The following is a 23,289-nucleotide window of genomic DNA, read 5'->3' as shown; positions in this document are numbered from 1 at the left end:
GATTTTTATTTCATTCTCTTTTGTATGTTATTGAATATGTTCCACCATCCTTTAATTAGTCATTGTAAAATAATGTTTCTAGATGTCCTTTCTGGTTCATTAATGTAATGCTTTTTATAAAAGATTCCCATGGTTCATTATCCATTTTGTGCTTTAATTCTTAACCAAATGCAAAAGAATTAAGTAACTAAAATTCTGTCTGTGCACAAGTGCTACAATATATAGTTATTAAAACATGTAACTTTCTTCTTTCCTATATAGCTTTGTGAAAAGGAGAAGTTGCTGGAAGAGAAGGGCCAATTAAAGCTGTCTATGGGTGAAACCTGGAGTAATTTAACAGGCCTCTGTAAGCAGATATGTAAAGAAGCAGCCCTGACCCCTGAACAAATTCAGACACTAGCGAAGTACTCCTCCCCAGAATGCCCTCTTTCAGTGCTGAACACCCAAAGAAATCATGGCTCCATCACCCATACAAATCTGATTAATGCACATCCAGGATATTCCAAGGGTTTAAAGGGTATGGCATGTATTGGTGAGCAAGGCTCTGGTCAACAGCTTCGAGAAAAAACTTTGAATATTCCCAGCAGTCCACGAGAAGGGATTACAGCAGATTCATCTAAAACTGAACAGTGCAGCCAAAATGTAATGACTGATTTCTGTCAAGAAATGATAGACAAGTGTACCACAGATGAGTAATCATGCTGTATTTTACAATTTCAATAGGAACTAGTACACTTTATAGAGCTCAAAATTCATCTACAAGAGCCATGAAGTACGGTTGATACAGAAGAGCAATGCAAATCTTATGCATTTGATCTACATGGACTAGAAACTGAGATGTGTTTTATAATGTTCCTTTTGAATTTATAGTACATGTTATTACATGTGAAATTTACGCAAGTTTCAAAAACTTGAGGGGAAGGACTTATATTGGAGCAATCCATAAATTCCACTCAGCATCTCAATAACTTAAACATTTCACTAAATTTTAAACACCCTTCATCAGACATTGGGTTGCCTATGTCTGTTCTTTGCATGTTTACGTGATGAGATACCTTTTCATTCTCAACACTTTAGAATCTGTCTTTTCAATTTTTCAAAAAAACAGTGCCATGTCCTCTTTGAGGTATTGTACAAGTCCATGAACGTGAAGTTTTGCATTAGTGAAGTTTTATAACTAAACACTAATTTGTTTCCTGAGCGTTGCACATATCGTCAAGCACTATTCAAGGGCTTTCTTTTGCCAAGTTAAATCAAATCTTTCACAACACAGCGAATTCCTAATATGTGTAAATGTATATTGCAAATAAAGTCAATCCTTGATCCTTCACACACTATAGAATATTGTGATAGTGGATAGATTGTTCTTCTAAAGAGATAGCACCATAGGTTAAGTGTCTTCTATATTCAGAGATGATATTTTTCCTCTGTAGTCATATCTTTGAAATTTTGACCCATTAAGTTCATTTTACCTGATCAGTGCAGGATCCTGTGCGCCCTTTTGTCAGCATTCTTTTGTGGATTGAGTAGCATTAATGTATTTACTACTATGAAACTTTAAAAATTAGTAAGTTGGGAGCATCATGCATTGCATCTAACTTAATTTGTTAATCTTTGGTTTAATTATAGCAAGTAATTATAGACTATCTTTTTTATTCTCTGGAAGTCATGGAAACAGAATCAATACTTTCTAATATTTGGTGCAGAAAGGGTCAAAACAAAGCTCTGACCATGTTTTCAAGCAGATTTGTGTTATATTCATGGCCTGGAAAAGATGAGAATATGATTGAGGTGATAGCTTCTTCCCGGTATCTCTTAACGCTATCTCAACCCGTTCTCAAAAGGGGTCTATAATTATGGGTTGGTGGTGGTGTTTATATGTACATTCAATGGCCACTTTATTAGGTACAGGAGCGGAACCCAATGTGGTCTTCTGCTGTAGCTCATTCACTTCAGGGTTTAACGTGTTGTGCATTCAGAGATGCTCTTCTGCATCCGCTGTTACAGCGTGTCGTTATTTGAGTTATTGTCTCCTTCCTGTCAGCTTGAAGCAGTCTAGCCATTCTCCTCTGACCTTTCTCATTAACAAAGCATTTTTGCTCACAGAACTGTCGTTTACTGGATGTTTTTTAATTATCCCACCATTCTCTCTGAACTCTAGAGACTGTTGTGCGTGAAAATCACAGATCAGCAGTTTGAGATACTCAAACCATCCTATCAGACAGCATCAATCATTCCATGGTCAAAGTCACATAGATGACTTTTCGTCCCTGTTTTGATGTTTGGTCTGAATAACAAATGTACCTCTTGACCATGTCTATTTTGATGTTTGGTCTGAACAACAACTGCACCTCTTGACCATGTCTGCATGCTTTTATGCATTGAGTTGCTGCTACGTGATTGGCTGATAAGGTATTTGAATTAACAAACAGGTGTACTTAAAGTGGCCACCGAGTGTGTGTGTGTACACAATAAGTATGTGTGTGTGTAGATTTATAGTTCTTATTATGTATTGCAATATACTGCTGCCACAAAACAACAAATTTCATGACATAAGCCAATGATGTAAAAACTGATTTTGATTCTGCCCCCGTAGTCCTGGACTCCCCCATGATAGGAAACATCCTCTCCGTGTCCACTCTATCTAGGCTTCAATGAGATAACCCCTCATTCTTCTAAATTCTGGCAAATACAGATCCAGTCAGTGTGGGACTCTACAGCCACAACAGACGCTGCTCTAACACAGACTGAAGCAAGACTTTCCAGGGGCAGATCCATGGTCTCGCGAGACTAACGGATGACACCAAACAGATCCAGTGCCATCAAACGCTCCTGATATGTTAACCCTTTTATACCTGGCATCTTTCTTGTGAACCTCCTCTGGACCCTTTCCCATGCCAGCACATCCTTTCTTAGATAAGGAGCCTTTTTCATAATAAAGTCTTCCTCTTCACACCAGAAACATTTCCAGTCCAGTCCAGATCTATTTTGTGGAAAGTAATCCCAAATCCTTGGATTTTTTTTTAGGCATGCACTTTTTTTAAAACTTGAAATGTTTCAAAAGAGGGTAAAAATATCAGAGCATTATCAAATGTACACCTGGATAATTTCTGAGTTTTATAGGGCAGCCATGGAAATCCCTTATCATGTAGAACTCTGCATTTGTTCAGAAAAGACATTAACCAATAATATTTACTGCAGTAGTACAATAGAACAATAATTACTGAGTGGCTTAATTGAAATAAGATGCCTTTATCAATATTACTTGAAAGTGAATCATTAAATATTTTATGCCTGGTTTAATTGTGCTGCTCCTAACCATACAATCTGCAAATTATTGACAAACTCTGTATCATTGTCTTACTGTATGATAAAGTTAACTATTTGGTTTCTGTGTACAGCAGTCCTTTAGGAAAATTTCCCTATATTTTTCCCCATGCAGTAGAAGCCATTTATTCTAGCCAATATCTTGACTACCTCAGTGTTGAAGGAATACATCAAAAGAGGCAATGGTATAACATTCTACCCAAATGTGTCTCAGTACTTCTCCTAGGGACAATCAAGCTTCAAGTTGCATACCTTTCTTATTGAACATGATTGATCATAAATCACCACCATGGGTGAAAGAAAAATAAAGAGTTGCTTATTAGGGCAGCAGTGTTATTTTTTTTCAGTGGACCACCTAGCTCAGCATTATTGTCAGGGATTATCTAACATATTAACAGTATTCTTATTTTTCTTTATTGTTGCCCTATAAGGAACAATGTAGGATGACAATTTTTTAAAAATGTAAGATGCTTTTGAGATTCAATTCAATTATAGGCAAACAGTAATGCCTCCAATATAATTTACGAATATCTATCTGAGTGATCCTTTAAAGTTAGGTTGGCATTGGTATATGTATTTGGATACAGGAAGCCTGTATTTGGAGGATGGAATTAATCAGAAAGGTATGGAAATAGAAACAATTTGAAGCGTTTAAAGATGTTTTTATATTTCTTGGGAGTACAGTAGAGGGCGTCTGAGATCAATTGCGAATTAAAGTTAATACTCTTAAAATTCAGGGTGTATTAAAAGAAAATTAAATGCAAATACAAAAATTTGTCTGTCAGTTATCTCCGAAGGCTAACTTTCCTTAATTTATCTTGAACCACCTCCTCTTTCAAAACCAAGATATTGAAACAAAGAATTCTCATTTGTATCAGCTCAGGTAAAACAATTAATTGCCCTTTAAGAATTTCTTGAATTATCAATCTATTTTGTTATTGTGGCTTTTCCATTAAATACTAATGCTCTCAGTTAACTTGCTGTTCGATAATGGGCAGATGATGTAAATTTTGAAGATTTATTGACCTACCTACAGGGCACATTAAACAGTGAAAAGAAACAGGACTTTTTGAATCAAATGTAGCTTGTATATTTTTTTACGATATTTTTGTTCACTGCAGTGTTGTAGTTTTATACCACATATCTCATGTTTATATAACGGATTATAATAAAAGCTGCCTCAGAAGGCAATAGATGTGCTTATTTTTGGTAGACTGAGCCTTCAAAGGCATTATCAAAATTTGTATACTCTTAAGGAACAAGCATATTGAAATAGTCCAGGAAATTGTAATTCACTGCAGGGATATGGGCTGCATGATTGAAATCAAGTGTGTTCAACTTTCAACCTCACTAAATATGCAGTTTATCAAATTTACTGGCTCAAGCATTCTGTTTCTGCAGAATCTAATTTCTCTGTGAGATCTACAAATCAGTGCAGAATATCTCCACAACTTTGATAATCCACCTTTTCTATTAATCAAAAGTACAAAGTTTTTGCGTTTCTGATGTGCAATTTTATAAAAATATTTACAGAAATGTATACTAAAATCCTTTTTTAAAAAATTGTAGGCATGTTGCTGTGATTAATAATACTCCTTTGAAGCACTAATGGAAGATTAGCACAGTGATTGTCTAATGTCTGGTCCACTTATTCATATTCAGATTCTGTTTATGATTGATGTGTTGAATTAACCTCAAATATTTCAGTATCTCTAATCTTAGTTTTTTTTGACATTGTACAGTTGTATTGTAACTAAATATCCACTGCCATTCTGTTTTTTTTTGTATTGTTCAAACTTTAAGATACAACAGTAATTGGTATGTTCTAGCTTTACTGAATATACTTGTTTGAGTTTTTAACAGACTTTACAAAAAGTGTAAATATTAAAATGTGGTACAGTTGTTCATCTCAAAATGTCGTTTGTAAATCTGAAGCCTTCAGACTATGTATTAGCCAAACGATTAGCTTAATGCCTTACAGTGCTAGCTGTAAGACTGGAGTTTAATAGAAACATAGAAAATCTACAGCACAATACAGGCCCTTCAGCGCACAAAGCTTTGCCGAACATGTCCTTACCTTAGAAATTACCTAGGGTTACCCATAGCCCTCTATTTTTTCTGAGCTGTATGTATCTGTCCAGGAGTCTCTTAAAAGACCCTATCATATCCGCCTCCACCACCGTCGCCAGCAGCCCATTCCACGCACTCACCACTCTCTGCGTTTTAAAAAAAACTTATTCCTGACATCTCCGCTGTACCTACTTCCATGCACTTTAAAACTGTGCCCTCTCGTGCTAGCCATCCCAGCCCTGGGAATAAGCTTCCAGCTATCCACACGATCAATACCTCTTATCCCCTCACTGATGTTTGTACATTATCTCTGTGACTGCTTGGGTTTTCTCTGGGTGCTCCAGTTTCCTTCCACATTCCAAAGGTATACAAGTTAGTAAGCTGTGGGTGTGTTATGTGAGCTGCCCCCAGCAAGCCTCGATTCAAGCAATGCATTTCACTGTATGTTTTGATGTACATGTGACAAATAAAACTTTTTGATCTTTATTATTATATATTTAAATCATGTACATTAGTACCAAATATTGATAAACTTAAGGGGAAGTACTGTCTCTGCCCGAAACTTCGACTGTACTTTATTTCCATAGATGCTGCCTGCCCTGCTGAGTTCCTTCAGCATTTTGTGTGTGTTACTAATTCAATGCTTGTATTTTGACCCACGCTCAAATGCATTAAGTAAAATTTCATTCAGTGGGAATTAACTCCATAAATTAGGAATCAAGGCTATACTTTTTAATCTGTGTCAATTATTGATATTTGTTCTGGTGTCTAGGTTGCTGCAGAACTTGCTTTCATTCACTGGGTAGAATTATACCTGATCATGTCCAAAAGTTAGCGACTCATATTAGTGATGAATCTACAACAAACAACATGCACTATTATTTCATCCCGAGCTCTATGTGTTAGTGTGCAGCTGAACTGCAAACATTGTTGGGATATTAGATTGTAACAGAACAGCTGCAAGCGAGTCTCATCTAGCCCTCAGCCAACAAGAGTTTACCTAAGACCCAGCGGGAACATTACAGATATTACAGCTTCCACAGTACTTTAGAGGAAATGGGACAAGGGAAATTGTAATCTTAAGATGTTGCACCCTTTGCTAGATGATCTTGCAAACTTAATTACTGTGTGCTGCTTGTGGCGAGAAGGGAACACTTCAACATATTTTGAGTGCATGCAGAGTCAATCTTTCCAGCGGCATGTACACTTGGAGACATAACGTTCTCAAAGTGGTAACAGAAGCGGTTCAGCAGAGAGTACTGCAGCACAACTTATCTCATGCCCCATGCCGCACAGAACATCACATATCATTTGTGAAAGAAGGCTCCAAGTCGAGGGTGTACAGTGCAGGCTCACGATCAAGCATACTTTCTTCATCCAGTGACTGGTGTGTCATGACCGACCTGGACGGAAAAGGCAGCTTCCCAGAGCAATTATCTTTCACCACATTGCGTCCAGATATAATCTGGTGGAAGGTCTCATGCTATCCATTTGAAGTAGGCTGCCCCGGGTTTATTGCGTTCACTTTCCAGAAGTGGCTGCATGACCTTGGCTTCACTAAAAGAGAGATCAAGCCAACCAACAGGGCTGTAGCTGAGGCAGCAGAGAAAAGATCATCATGGGTGTGGACCAAGTATGTCCAGAGGGGCAGATAGTCAGACAGTGCGTACATATCTTGCAAACCCTTCAGTAGTTGCATAGACACCTGAAGAGCAGACTATCTGTTGGATGGAAGTGACCAACAACTCTGATAGAGGCAGATGCCAAGTTTTTAAGCTCACCAGTTGGGAGGTGGTGCTTTAGCACCGCTGGCCCACCACCTCGAGGGAATCTTGATCATAAGCGGGCCGAAACTCCTGAAGACAGGTGGCAGATCAACTGATGATCCCACTGGTGATAGCAGAGGACAGTTAACATCTTAGTCCACGTGTATTTTTAACTCTGTGACTACAAGGAATGGGAAATAAGAACTGGAATTGCTTAGCAAGTAAGTCCACTTTTCTGAAGTGAAAAACAAATGGATTGGTGATATTTCAGGATTAACATTTCAAATTCAAGACATTTCCACTTAAATTTGAATACTCTGGGGTTGCAAGTGTAACGCGCTGTAATGGCATCTCTGTAATGTTTCACTGCTAACGCTAATGAAATGGCTTCTCTGTAAAGTTCACTGCTGAAATAACGGTTTCTCTGTAGCAACAATGTTTGGATTATGGCTGGAGATAACAGGACTGTGGTTATGCATGTTAGCCAATCAGGATTTTGTTGCCCTGCCTTGTGAATCTGGAAGCAGTTGATTTTGCAAGCTTTTGTCAGAGAGAGAGAGAGAGAGATGAAGAGAAATTATGTGTATGGAGAGAGTTGGTAGACCGCCGGACAGAGTGGACTTGGAGCGAAGGTCCGAAGGGCAGCGACGATCGGAGGAGGTAAATGGTGAACGATCGGCCTATGACTGAGCTCCAACTTTGCGCACAGACTGTTAATAAGATTGGGCTCTTTTTTTCCTTTTATTTCATTTCTCTACTAACCATATAGTCAAATTAAGAGTTATAAAGCTTAATCGTTTAATCGCATATTGTGTACTGTTTGTTATTTCAGGGTACTAATTTGTAACGGGACACATAGTGCAGCATCCACCCAAACGAGATTTCTTAAGCTTGGCCGGGCCGGGCAAACTTATCACCCCCTATATTAAGCCGCTAGGTGAAGCGAGAGTTACACAAGGTTTAAGATGGGCCTACTTTTGTGATGCACTGTTATTAATGATGAGGCCTTCGTTGGCCAGGGTCAACCATGAATGTTCAGTCCTAGCTGTCTAGATGCACAAGCCTGGACAGTACAATATGGAGATCAAGCTGTCGTCCATGTAGCAAGATCCCCCTCTCCACACATCTGATGAACCCAAAGGAACGCCAGAGACCGATACAATCTAGTACCTGCAATGTCACAGGAGTTGCCAGTCAATTTTGAACTCAACGTAGGACTGTCTTAGGGACTCCATCTCTGAGCTTCTCCCTCGGGGTTTAATCTCAAAGCCTTCTCTATGAGAGGGTATAGCCGCAAGGCAACGGAGGTATGAGATCAGAGTTTTCCTTCTCTTAGGTGAGTTGCCAATCATGGCTGACAAGCCCCATCTGCCCAAAGCAACTGGTTTTAAGGCAACAGTAACCAGCCTTTGTCGCTTCTCCTCTCAGTAGAGAGTGTTCAGCTGGACTTAGTAGCTACGCCATGTGTGAAGGCCAGGAGCTGGACTTAGTTGTCAGAGGCTATTTGCATCACACGCCTTTGGGAGTATTTAATAAGTAGTGGGAGCTTGTACCTTCTACCACTCCTGGCTATAACAACCTTAAGCACTGTTATTAAAGAGCAAATAAAGGGTAGAGGAGAAGTGAGGAAGAAATTGACTCTGTCTATTCAGCTTTTTTTCCTAAAAAAGGAAGTTGAGAGCATGCTGCACTCTCATAGAACATATAGAACATAGAATAGTACAGCACAGTACAGGCCCTTCAGCCCACAATGTTGTACCAACCCTCAAATCCTGCCTCCCATTTAACTCCCCCACCTTTAATTCCTCTATATACCTGTCTAGTAGTCTCTTAAACTTAGTGTATCTGCCTCCACCACTGACTCAGGCAGTGCATTCCATGCACCAACCACTCTCTGAGTGAAAAACCTTCCCCTAATATCCCCCCTGAACTTCCCACCCCTTACCTTAAAGCCATGTCCTCTGGTATTGGGCAGTGGTGCCCTGGGGAAGAGGCACTGGCTATCCACTCTATCTATTCCTCTTAATATCTTGTACACCTCTATCATGTCTCCTCTCATCCTCCTTCTCTCCAAAGAGTAAAGCCCTAGCTCCCTCAATCATTTGCTTATCTTTCTGTATCAATACCTTATTGAGGGATTTGATATTCATTTTATGAACTGATCTCCTGGATACTCTTGAAGAACAAAACAGTAGGACTTATTCATTCAATTGTGGGTCATTTCTTTTAAGAGTCTGATAATTGTTACCAAACCATTTCCCTGAGACTGGAAACATTTATGTGTGCAGCCTCAATCATATAGATTTTAATTAATGAAGTTATTTTTAAATTTACTTGTCTTTCCAGTCAGTTTCATCTTAATCTCCTAATTGAACAATTTTACCTTGTTTTGCATTTTGTGTACAATAATGTTGAATTAAATATGCTAGTTTTGATTCTTTATGTCTCTAAGGATTCTCAAGTGTGATTGAGATGTATGTGTTATTGCATGAGAGATGAAGCAGACCTCCCAGACTTTCAAGCTCACTCCATCATTCATTGCAGTCATGACTGATCACCTCTAGCACCTTCCAGCACCATCACCATAGCCTTCGGTTCGCTTAAAACCCAGAAATCTATGTCTCAGCTGTGAAGAGACTCTGCGCTGAAATAAATAATTTCAAAAGTTCAATACACTGACGAAATTTAGAGGCATAGAGCACTACAGCCCATCTAGTCCGTACCGAACCGGTATTCTGCCGAGGTCCATTGACCCACACCTGGGCCATTGCCCTGCATGCCTCTCCCATCCATGTACTTGTCCAAGCTTCTTAAATGTTGTAATTGAACCTGCATCCACCACTTCCACTGGCAACTTGTTCCCTACCCGCACCACCCTGTGAACAAAGGAGTTCTTCCTTAAATATTTCACCTTTCATCCTTAACCTACTGTATGACCAAACTTTAATAGAAGTCGTCTGCTTGCATTAACCCAATCTATACCCCTCATAATCTCGTATATCTCTATTAAATCTCCCCTAATTCTCTTAAACTCCAGGGAATGAAGTCCTAACCTTTTCAACCTTTCCCCATAACTCAGGTCTTCAAGCCCTTGTAAGTTTTCTCCGTACTTTTTCAATCTTCTTGATATCTTTCCTGTAAATAGGTGACCAGAATTGCACACAATTGTCCAAATCTGGACTCTCCAACATGTTATTAAACTTCAACATAATATTCCAACTCCAGTAATCAGTGCTTTGATTTATGAAGGCCAATGTGCCAAAAACTTTCTTTATGACCCTATCTACATGTGTTGCTTCCAAGGTATTTTGCATCTGTGTTCCCAGATCCCTTTGTTCTACCACACTCTCAGTGTGCTACTACTCACTGTGTAAATCCTACTCTGGTTGGTCCTCCCAAAGTGCAACACCTCACACTTGCCTGCATTAACTTCTATCTGCCATTTTTCAGACCATGTTTCTAGCAGGTTTGGATCCCACTGCAAACTTTGATAGCCATTCATGCTGCCCATTATGCCCTCAATCTTGGTGTCATCTGCAAATTTGTAGATCCAGTTTACCATCATTCTCCTCATCTCAGTACCAAGTAGCTTACCCCTTATTCAGAAACTGTGCATTGGTATAAGATAACTAGAGGAAGAAGAGTCCCTACAAACCAGCCTGTCAAGCCTTAAAAAATTTCCGCATGTTTTGATGAGATCTCCCTTCGTTCTTCCAAACTTTGGAAAGTATGAGCCCTTCTGCTTAACTTATGCTTATGCTTAACTTCTCATACTTGCCATCCATAAAACCTGAGAATTTTAAAATTTTCTTTCTATACAGCTATATCCTTAAGGATGAAAAGTGCACATAGTACTCCAGATGAGATCTTCATAATGCCCTGTAAAATTGCAAGTTGATTCCTTATTCTTATTTTTAATACCTGTCTTAATAAAGGATAAAATTCCACTTGTACTCTAAATTGTTTGCTACACCTGTACTTTATACTGGCCTGCAGTGACTTAAGTACAAGTAGACCATGGAACAACAGAACTACACAGTTTCTTACCATAGCAACAAGTACTGCATTTTCCTGTAAGATGCACTGAATTATATAACCTTCCATTTTCCCACATCCTATTCTATCCGCTATGTTCTAGCCCACTCTCTCAGCTTGTCCATATCCCCTGAAGCCACTTCACATTCTCTGTACTCTCAATCTCACTTAGTTCAGCATAATCAACAAAACGGGAAATAGAATGTAGGGTACTCTTCACTAGTTATTGAATATGAAATTGGAGAGACAAGTACTAATCCACTAATCACGGCCTCTGAATCCAAGAAAGGTCAGCCTATGATAACCAATTCTCAATCCATGTCAGGCTATTGCCTCAACTCTGTCTGCTCTAAGCTTGTAGGTCAATGGTCGGAATTGATCAAGCCTTAAGGAAATCCAGGTACAAAAATGTCCATTGGTTCACATGCAAAACTCCAGTCATAAATTCATAAATGGTAGATTGTTCAATTCTTTTTTTTTGAAGTAGGTTACTAGATCAGTAGCTCCCTATTTTCTCTCTTATATAGTAGGGTTACTTCTGCCACTTTCCAATCTATAAGGAATAATTTCAAAATATATAGCATTTAGGAAGATGATATCAAGAGTATCCACCACCTATACTACAACTCTTCCAAAATTCTTGGATATAGATAGTAGGTCTTTGAGCTTGGTAAACCCCAACTTCTCTATGACTTCTTATTAATTTCTTAAGTTCCTTCAGTTGCTTGCCCTGCTCTTCCCAACTCCCAGCTACTACTTTTAATTTATCTTGCTTCCTCTGTCCATTCACAGATATTCAAAAGCTCTCAAGTCTCTAGGAAACTGTAAACTTAATTAATGTTGTACACAATTTGTTTGCAACTAATGACCAATTAAAGACATGTCCTTGCATGCTGCTTCCTTTATTTTGGCAGGCTGTATTCGTTGTTAATGAATGCTAGGATGGAAGTTAGTCTTGCAAATAGCAAGTGATGGTAACTTGGCTTTTTAATTGAAATTTCCATAAAATGGGAAACATATCCACTCTGAAAAGATACTGAATCAAATGGGTGCTTGTAATCAAAGGTTTCATTTGGTGAACAGCAATAATGCAGTATGTCTGAGAAAGTCTGATAAGTTAACACAGGTAATCTTTATTTAACGAAGAAAAAAGTTATTATAAGACTCGTACCCTAATTAATCCTCTTATGTCAAGCTGTATTTACTTCACATCTGTGTAACATAAGTAAAAAGGAATTAGGATGATATGGATGAAGTGAAAAACAGCTTGCTGAATGCTTAGTTTAGAATTGTAATGTGTCTGAGTCCTGAATTACTGAATTCTAAGTGTTGATGTAAATGTTGATCCATACATTTAATTTCTATGTTTCATCAATAAATCTAACCTCCAACATTAGATTTAGACTATTTAGCCCAAGTCTCACTGGCCTTCTCTTAATTGTTCTTGTCTTCTCAGCCACCCACTGATTTCCAAATTCTGATTTCCCAGATCTTGGAGCGGTATCTTTGGAAAGACCAGCATTGAAGGTGAAATCCATTTATGCATGCAGTGTGCCGGTATAGCCTTTGGCCATCTGAAGAAAAGTCTTTGAAATTCAAGGCCTGAAACCCAATCCAAAGCTCGTGGTCCAGCAGCCAGCATTGATCCTTGCCTTCTCACTTGTCAAAATAAGACAACATAGAGCATGGGACTATGTTCACAGCTGGAGAGATGGCAACAAATACTATCCCCACAAAATCCTCCAAATCAGTGTCAGTGCCCTTGCACAGCCTGCATTTCCAGCATTGAGGCCCTATTTGCACTTAGTTATTATTGGGTTGACCATGTTGTGTGCTGTAACCTGGACTACCAGAAAGGAGGAAAAGATTCAAAGAGATTCTCGAAGCCTCTTTGGGAAAACAAACATCCTCACAGACTTTTGGGAATCCCTGACTACTGAAAGTAGTTGAGGAATGTTTAATCACAAATGAAAGAGAAAATCTTCAGATACTGGGAATCCAAGCAACACACACAAAATGCTGGAGGAACTCAGCAGCCAGGCAGCATCCATGGAAAAGAGTAAACAGTCGACATTTTGGGCCAACACCCTTTAGGCAGGACTGGAGAAATAAACTGAGGAATAGGTTTAAAAGATGGGGGGAGGGGAGAGAGAAACACAAGGTGATAGGTGAAACCTGGAGGGGGAATGATGAAGTAAGGAGCTGGGAAGTTGATTGGTGAAAGAGACAGAAGGCCATGGAAGAAAGAAAAGGAGGGAAGAGCACCAGAGGGAGCTGATGGGCAGGCAAGGAGATAAAGTAGGAGAAAGAAAAGGGGATGGGGGGGGGGGGCATTACCGGAAGTTTGACAAGTCGATGTTCATGCCATCAGGTTGGAGACTACCCAAACAGAATATAAGGTGTGGTTCCTCCAGCCTTATCACAATAGTCGAGGAGGCCATGGGTGGCCATATCGGAATGGGACTGGGAAGTAGAATTAAAATGGGTGGCCACTGGGAGATTCTGCTTGTTCTGGCTGAAGGAGCGCAGGTGCTCCCAATATTTAAGAAGGCATTGAGAAATTTGTGCCCTTGGGTTGGATGTCAATTAGCGGTACATTTGCGGAAGAAGCACACCACCTCCCAAACTGCGTGCCCTGAGAAGTGTTTCCTGGCCCACTTGATCAGCCACCTTAGAACCATTAGAACTGGAGTGGTAGCAAATAATTCTTGATCCTTTGAGAAGAGTAGTCCAGAGAGTGCTAATTCATAATTTACCATAAATGTAAATTCAATTTCTTAATGAATGGGCGCAAAAATCCTGTACAGTATAAGATTAGTTAATTGGCTTGTATTGGACTGGATAATTTAATTTGACTGGGTAACTTGATGGTAGCAAAACACTGTTCTTCTGTAGGAATAGATAATCCCCCGGTGCTGCCTTTCTCAGAAGAGATGGGTAATTGATGAATAACCAAGCTTCGCCAGTGCAAATAATAAAAATAAAATTGCTGCTGAATTTTATATCAACTTGACTTGTTCATTACTCTTAAAGAAAGAAGCCCTCTTGCCAAACAAACAAGTCTGACCTCACTCAGTTGTATTGCCACCACAGGGCAAAGAGGGATGAACAGTAACTGCCAGCCGTGCCTGAGTTACCACATTACACAAATGGATTATTAAAAGCTTTTTAACATCTTAATGGAGCTGAACAACTAAGAGTGCCAATAGGATTTGTAAATTTAATGAAGCTTTACTTTTGATTCTCAGAAGCACTTCCTATTAATTGAATGTGTGATTTCTAGTTTTATCCCTATGAGTTCTGAAGGAACATATAAAATTGTTTTATGTATTATTTCGTATGATGTACAATGTTCAGTTCAGTTCACAAGTTCAGGCGGGCAAGACCATGCAGGCAAAAAAGTCAGGAAATTATAGGCCAGTTAGCCTCACTTCAGTGTTTGGTAAGATGCTGGAGTCCATTATTAAGCATGAGGTTTCAGGGTACATGATAAAATAGGCCGTAGTCAGCATGGTTTCCCTAAGGGGAAATCTTGCCTGACAAATCCGTTGGAATTCTTTGAGGAAATAACAGGCAGGATAGACAGAGGAGAGTCAGTGGATGTTGTTTACTTGGATTTTCATCAGGACTTTGACAAGGTGTCACACATGAGGCTACTAAATTGATAAGAACCCACACAAAATGCTGGAGGAACTCAGCAGGCCAGGCAACATCTGTGGAAAAGAGTACAGTCGATGTTTTGGGCCGAGACCCTTTGGCAAGATATCAAAAGGCCTAGATAGGATAGACGTGGAGAGAATGTTTCCTGTAGTGCGGGATCTAGGACCAGAGCCTTAGGAAAGAATTTCTTTAGCCAGAGGGTGGTGAATTTGATGAATTCTTTGCTGCTGACAGCTGTGGAGTCCAAGTCATTGGGTATATTTAAAGCAGAAGTTGATAGGTTCTTGATTAGTAAGGGTGTCAACAATTGCGGGGAGAAGGCAGGTGAATGGGGTCGAGCAGGATAATCAATCAGCCATAGTGGAATTTCAGAGCAGACTTGATGGGCTGAATGGTCTATTCAGGATCAGGGATGTCACGTCATGTAGGTGCCATGATAGCCTAGCGGTCTGCGCGATGCTATTACAGCTTAGGGCGCTCCGGAGTTCAGAGTTCAACTTCAATGTCAGTCTGTAAGGACCCTCTGTACCCCATGGATTGTGTGGGTTTCCCCTGGGTCCTCTGCTTGACCTCCCACAGTCCAAAGACATAGCAGTTAGGTTAATTGGTCATTGTAAATTGTCCCGTGATTAGATTGGGATTGAATTGGGGTTGTCGGGGCATTGTGGCTCGAAGGGCTGTAAGAGACTAATCTGTGCTATATCACCAAACAAATAATAAAGTAAAACAAATGTCTTGGATCAGGTCCACAGTATTCTAAAGGGGGAGGGTGAGAAGCAGGAAGTCTTGGTATGTATGGGTATCACTGTCATAGGCAGGAAAAGGGAGAAGGTCTTGAAGAGAGGTTTTAGGTAGCTAGGTAGAAAGCAGAAAAGCAGGACCTCCAGGGAAGTAATCTCTGAATTGCTGCCCTGTGTCACGTGCCAGTGAGAGTTAGAATGAACTGGCAGATGAATGCATGGCTGAAGAACTGCTGCAGGGGGCAGGGCTTCAGATTTCTGGATCATTGGGATCTCTTCTGGGGAAGGTGTGACCTGTACAAAAGGGAGAGTGTACACCTGAACCTGAGAGGGGGGGGGAGTCAATATCCTTGTGGGCAGCTTCGCTAGACTTGTTGGGGTGAGCTTAAACTGATTTGACAGGGAGATGGGAATGATAGAGCTGAGGATGGGGCAGTAGGTATACAAGCAGATGCAGTATGTAGTGAGACTGCCAGGAAGGACAGGCAGATGATTGGGAAAAGTTGTAGTCAGGGCAATGAATTGCAGTGTAACATGGGGACAAAATTGGAAAGGGTGATGAATACAGGACCAAAGGTGTTATATTTGAATGCACAGGTTGATGATCTTGTAGTGCAGTTAGAGATTGGCAGGAGTGACCTTCTGGAGATCACTGAGCCGTGGCTCAAAGAAGATTATAGTTGGGAGCTTAACATCCAAGGATGCACATTGTGTTGAAAGGATAGGCAGGTAGGCAGAAGGGTGGGATGGCTCTGTTGAAATCAAATCCATAGAAAGAGGTGACACTGATTGGAAGATCTAGGTAGACTTAGGAAACTTAGGGGTAGAAAGACCCTAGTGGGAGTTATAGTATATACAGGCTTGTCAGGATGTGTGGTACAAATTTTAATGGAAGATAGAAAAGACATGTCAAAAGGCCATTGTTATGATAGTCATGGGGGATTTCAATATACAGGTAGATTGGAAAAATCAGGTTGGTGCAAGCGAGAGAATTTGTAGAATGACTAGAAGATGGCTTTTTAGAGCAGCTTGTGGTTTAGCCCACTAGGGCATTTATTATTCTGGATTGGGCGTCGTGTAATGAACCAGATTTGATTGGGGAGATTAAGGTAAAGGAACCCTGAGGAGATAGTGATCATAATGTGATAGAATTCACCCTGCAATTTGAGAGGGAGAAGCTAAAGTCAGATTCATCAGTATTACAGTGGAGTAAAGCAACTATAAAGGCATGAGAGAGGATCTGGCCAAAGTTGATTAGCAGGGGATACTAACAGGAGTGATGGCAGAGGAGAAATGGATGGAGTTTCTGAGAGCAATGTGGAAGGCGCAGGATAGATACATTCCAAAGAGAAAGAAGTATTCTAACGGCAGAATAACACAACCGTGGCTGACAAGGAAAGTCAAACTTCGCATAAAAGCAAAAGAGTGGGCATACAATTAGTGGGAACTTAGGTGATTTGGAAGCTTTTAAAACCAGCAGGAGGCAACTAAAAGGCCAAAAAGGAGGAAAACGATGAAACCTGAAAGTAAGCCAGTAGTATCAACCTGGATACCTGAAGTTTTTATTCAGATACATAAAGAGTAAAAGAGAAGTGAGAGTAGATATTGGTCTGCTGGAAAATGATGCTGGAGAAGTAGTAATGGGGGGCCAAGGAAATGATGGATAAACTGAGTAAGTATTTTGCATTGGTCATCACTGTGGAAGATATTAACGGTATGCCAGAGGTTTGAGAGTGTCAGGGGGCAGAAGTGCATGAAGTTGCTATTACTAGGGAGAAGGTACTTGGGAAGCTGAAGGGTCTGAAGGTAGATAAGTCATCTGGACCAGATGGACTACATAACAGGATTCTGAAAAAGAGAGGTGGCTGAAGAAATTGTGGAGACATTAGTAATGATCTTTCAGGAATCACTAGATCCTGGCATGGTTCTGGAGGACTGGAAAATTACAAATGTCACTCTATTCTTCAAGGAGGAAGAAGATAAAAAAATTATAAGCCAGTTAGCCTGACCTCAGTGGTTTGGAAGATGTTGGAGTTGACTGTGAACGATGAGGTATCAGGGTACTGGGAGGCACATAATAGAATGCGCTAAAGTCATGGTTTCCTTAAGGGAAAATCTTGCCTGACAAATCTGTTGGAATTCTTTGAGGAAATAATAATCAGTATAGATAAAGGAGAATCAGTGGATATTATGCACTTGGGTTTTCAGGTGCCGCACATGAGGCTGCTCAGCACGATAAGACCCCATGGTATTACAGGAAAGATACAAGTATGGATAGAGAACTGGCTGATTGGTGGGAGGTGAAGAGTGGAAATAAAGGGAGCCTTTTCTGATTGGATGTCAGTGACTAATGGTGTTCTGTAGGGGTCGGTGTTGGGTCTACTTTTTATGTTAAATGTCAGTGATTTAGATAAAGGAACTGATAGCCTTGCGGCCAAGTTTATGGATAATATAAAGATAGGTGGAGGAGTAGGTAGTGTTGAAGGAATAGAAGCACAGACTTGTCTAAATGGGGAGAAAGTTCAAAAATCTGAGGTGAAAAGGGACATGAGAGTTTTCATGCAGCGTTCCCTAAAAGTTAGGTTGCAAGGTCAATTAGTTGTGAGGAAGGTGAATGCAATTTTAGCTTTCATTTTGAGAGAACTAGAATTAAAAGCAAGGATATAATACTGAGGCTTTAAAAGGCACTGGTGAGGCCTCACTTGGAGTGCTGAGAACAGTTTTGATATTGGAGAGGGATTAGAGAAGGTTCAAGAAAAGCTGGGAATGAAAGGGTTTTCATATGAAGAGGGTTTGATGGCTCTGGGCCTGTATTCATTGGAATTAAGAAGAATGAAGTGGGATCTCATTGAAACCTATTGAATGTTGAAAGGCCAAGATAGTGGAGAGGGTATTTCCTATAGTGGGGAGCCTAGAACCAGAAAGCACAGCCTCAGAATAGAGGGATAACCAGTTAGAATAGAGATGAGGAGGCATTTCTTTAACCAGAGGGTGGTGAATCTGTGGAATTCATTACCATAGGTGGCAGTGCAGCCCAGGGCATTGGGTGTACTTAAGGCTGAGGTCGATAGTGAGGGCATGAAAGGTTATGGGGAGAAGCCAGAGGAATAGAGTTGAGAGGGAAAGTGCATCAGCCATGTTGAAATGGCAGAACAGACTTGATGGGCCAAATGGTCTAGTTCTGCTTCTATGTCTTCTGGTCTAATAGTCTCACTGCAAATATCTAATCAGCCAATCATGTGGCAGCAAACCAATGCTCAAAGGCATGCAGGTGTGGTAAAGAGATTCCATTTGTCGTTCAGACCAAGTATCAAAATGGGGAGGAGTTGTAATCTAAGTGACTTTGACCATAGACGGGGCGATTTGAGTTTCTCAGAACCTGCTGATCTCCTAGGATTTTCATGCACAACAGACTCTGGAGTTTACAGAGAATGGTGTGAAAAGCAAAGAGCATCCACTGAGTGGTAGTTCTGCGAGTGAAAATGCCTTGTTAACGCGAGAGGTCAGAGGAGAAATGCTAGAAGTCTTCAAGCTACACACATCAAAGTTGCTGGTGAACGCAGCAGGCCAGGCAGCATCTCTAGGAAGAGGTACAGTTGACGTTTCAGGCTGAGACCCTTCGTCAGGACGAAGTGTACCTCTTCCTAGAGATGCTGCCTGGCCTGCTGCGTCCACCAGCAACTTTGATGTGTGTTGCTTGAATTTCCAGCATCTGCAGAATTCCTGTTGTTTGCATGTCTTCAAGCTGACAGGATTGCGACAGTAACTCAATAACCATGTACTACAGCAGTGGTGTGCAGAAGACCATCTCTGGATGCACAACATGTCAAACCTTAAAGTGGATGGGCTACGGCAGAAGAAGGCCACTCTGGGTTCCACACTTGTGGCCACTCTAATAGATTCACTCCTGTACTTAATAAAGTGGCCACTGAGTGTACATTGAAGCTAAAGGCCTAACAATGTTGCCAACAAAACTGTTAAGTCTGAAGATCAGGGTAATATTGGAGCTCGTTAGCTAAAATAACATGATTCCTTTTGCAGACTGAGGCCAGAGAACATAATTAGGTGAATAAATAGCAGATAAATTAAACAACTATTAAAATAGAAAACAGAAGAAGAAATAGAAAACTTCCTGAAAATAAAGGAATATTTAACCTGTGAAACCTGTGAGTAAGCAAAGATCTCAAAGAAGTTAATATTTGTAAGAAGCTAATAATAGAGATTTTAAGGCACAAATTCCAGGACCTAAAGGCCTGCATCCTTGGGTATTGGAGGTTGTGGATATACTACTTTTTATCTTTTAAAACGCCATAGACCCCAGAATGGACTCCTTGAGTAAAATCCCAGTGTTTTAGATGGGGAGAAGAGAAAACTGGGAGCTGGAGATCAATTAGCCTGACGAGTTGGGAAAATGCTGGTACCTTTTATTAAAGAAGTGGTACAACATAGGCAGAAAATAAAAGGATTAGACGAGTAAACATAGAAAATTTCAAAGGGAAATCATGCTTGATGAATCTGTTTTCTGCGGCTGCAGCCAGCTGACTTGAGGAGTTTCAGAAGGTTACTGACAAAATTAAGAGTGCCTGACATTGAGTTTCACGCTCCCTTTGTGGACTTCAGTTCAAAACGCTATTTGCTTGGTTTATTGTTTGCATGATTTTTTTTTCTCTCAGCACATTGGGTGTTTGACGGTCTTTTTAAGTTTTGTTTGGGGGGAGGTTCTTTGTTTCTTAGCTGGCTGTTAGCAGATAGATCTCAAGGTTGTATAATGTATACGTACTTTGATAATAAATGTACTTTGAACTTTTGAGTGCTCTGGTATTGAATGAGGATTGGTTAAAAGAAGGAAAACAAACGTGGAATAAATGTTTGATTTTCAGATGCAATGAGTGAGATGCAACAGAGACTAGTGTTGTGGATTTAAAAAGGCAAACACGAGGAAATCTGCAGATGCTGGAAATTCAAGCAACACACACAAAATGCTGGTGGAACGCAGCAGGCCAGGCAGCATCTATAGTAAGAGATACAGTCGACGTTTCGGGCCGAGACCCTTCGTCAGGACTGAATGAATGGGTAAGGACATGGTAGATGGAAAAATGCATAAATGAATTGAAAGGTGGAATATTTTTAAATGGTAAAAGATCGAACAATATTGATGCTTGGAGAAGCATGAGTAACCTTGAAAATTAATCACTGAAAGTTAACTCAGGCACAGTAAAGAATAGGGGTGTAATACTTTCATCAGCATTATTGTGTTGAAGTCTGATCTTCAAACCTAAAGAGGTATAGAGGTGATCGATGGGATGTAACAATGTTTACCTGGTTGATTTTTAGATTGGCAGGTTTGTCCTTCAGGGAGAGATTAAGCAGACTGCCTGCACTCTCACTTGGCTTTAGAAGAATGAGAAGTGATCTGTACAGATCTTCTTCTGAGGCTTTACAAGGTTGATGCAGAGTAAATGTTTATCCTGGCTGGGCATCTATAAATGGGTGCTAGATATTTATTAAACGAGAAGAAATTTCCAGAGTTTAGTGAATCTTTGGTATGCTATTCCTTCAAGACAGTGATTTAAAACACTGTTAAGGAAAATGCAAATGTCAGGTTTATTAAAGATGTATATTTATTTATTGAAATACAGCACAGAATAGGCCGTTCTGGCCCTTTGAGCTGGGCACCCAGGAACTGCCGATTTAACCCTAGTCTAATTGCTAAACAATGCACAATGACCAATTAATCTTCTACCCAGTACATCTTTAGACTGTGGGAGGAAACCCATGCATTCCGCAAGGAGGACATACAGACTCCTTACAAATGACATGGGAAATGAATTCCAAAAGATCAGCAATGCACAATCTTACTGAAGGCTGCACAGGCACGAGCAAGCATATGGCCTGCTCTTCTTTTTACTTATGTTCTAACGTTAATAATGCAACATCAGCCAATAAGATAGGAGGAAGTAAATATCACAAATAGAAATAAGTTGCTGTCTTATTGCTAAAGTCTGACCTTAGTTGTGGCATGAACTTCAAATCATTTTGAGATGCAATTTAGGAAAATAGGGGACACCGAGCGACTGAAAGGATGTGACAAACATGGTCTTGTAGGTCCTTGGAGAAGATGGGGGTATCATTGAACATGACAAGTACATACCTGTGTAGCATGCTTCAGAGGATCTCATGAACGAAAGCTTGGAAATAGGCGGGACTGTTGGAAAGTCCAAAAAGCATCACCAAGTGGTCAGTGGATGTTATGAGTGCCATCTTCCACTCATCCCTTGGACAGATGTGCTCTGTAGATCCATGTTTGGTAACGATCTGGGCCCTGTAGAGTGTTTCAAATGCGTTATCCATCAACGGGAGAGGATTGTGGTTCTTTATGGTGATTTTGTTGAGTCCACGGTATTCAATGCAGGGATAGAGACCCCTGTCTTTCTTTTGGACAAAGAAAAATCCTGCAGAGACTGGGCACTGGGATGGTCAAATGAAAGCATGCTATAGTGCTTCGGCAATATAGTTAAGTTTCAGGAAGGGAGACGGAGAACAGATGACCTTGGAGAGGGGTGGTACCCGACAGAGGTCAATTGCACAGTTATGTGGTCTGTGAGTCAGTGCAGTGTTGACTTCCCTTTTACTGAAAACAATGGCTAAGTTGGGGTATTCCTGTGAGAGTCTGGTGAGGTCGAGAGTTTCCTCCATCGCCATGGAGATTGCAAGCAGGTGGTCCGAAAGGTGGGTCCTCAACTCAGCAGTGAACTGGATGACCAGGTGAAGTGAGGGTCTTGAGTGGAGAGCCAGGGGTAACCCGAGGTGAGAGGAGTATTGTATGAGTCAATGAGGAGGAACTGGACGACTTGCAGAGCTCCTTGATGCTCATGTGCATGCTCCTACCATCCCAGACCCCAAGCGTCATCCATTAATGGCCATGATGCTAGGTAGACAGTTCAAGCTGCACACCCAGAGTCCAGTCCAGAAAGTCTCTTGCTGCACTTGAATCCAGCAGAGCCTCTTATGTCAGTACAGTTGTGGAGGAGGACAAAGTATACTGAAGTGAACCAAGCAAATATTAATTTATTTGAAATTCAATATTTGTTCATTGGTAGTCTACTTTAGTTCAGAAGCACTTCTAATATAACTTGGGAACAACAATTTTCTTTGGATCAGAGTGTGATAAGAGCTAAAACAGAAAAGGCTATTTGATTACTATTACATATACTGCATGTCATCAATCTTTATCTGGCAGTTTGACTGGCCAGTAGTTTGCAGAATTCTGAAATGCTGAGACTGAAACCAATAAATGAAAACTATTCCATAAGACAGACTTAAATTGGATAAAAATCATGGGAGCAAATTTACCAAGTCTTTGCAAAATGTATGGAGTTTTAGCTTTTGTATATGCAGGTAGAAAATTGAGTTTCTAACCTTGCATGTTCATTTCTCGATGACTGCTACTGCTGGCAGCCAGCATGTGCCTGTGTTCTGACTGACTGGCACACCTGGGGCTTCCGCTTACAATATCAGTGTATTCCTCCTCCAATTCAACATCTATACATTCCAGCTTGAATGGTTCCCCTCTCACTATCATGTAACCTTAGAACAGCCTTCAATTATATGCAGAATATGTTGACATATATTTTGTGAATGAAAGCTGGAAAGGTTTTCTCTCTGCTTTTTGAAAGTTCAGAGCTGCCTTG

General features: G+C 40.4%; 1 protein-coding gene across 6 annotated transcripts in view; it reads left to right on the top strand.

Annotated features, from left to right (window-relative positions):
- LOC140199092 (transcription regulator protein BACH1-like) overlaps positions 1-5,870 on the top strand; it is a 71,077-nt gene extending 65,207 nt beyond the window's left edge. For all 6 annotated transcript variants that reach the window (XM_072260589.1, XM_072260594.1, XM_072260591.1 and 3 more), the window contains one exon: positions 262-5,870. In XM_072260589.1, coding sequence (XP_072116690.1) covers positions 262-696 — 435 coding nt within the window. In that variant the 3' untranslated portion in view covers positions 697-5,870. The remainder of the gene's footprint in view (positions 1-261) is intronic.
- The last annotated feature ends 17,419 nt before the right edge of the window (positions 5,871-23,289 follow it).

Source organism: Mobula birostris, chromosome 6 (genome assembly GCF_030028105.1).
Source record: "Mobula birostris isolate sMobBir1 chromosome 6, sMobBir1.hap1, whole genome shotgun sequence".
NCBI classification, from domain to species: Eukaryota; Metazoa; Chordata; class Chondrichthyes; order Myliobatiformes; family Myliobatidae; genus Mobula; species Mobula birostris.
Note: the sequence above shows the minus strand (reverse complement) of the source record. Positions and strands in the feature narration are given on the sequence as shown.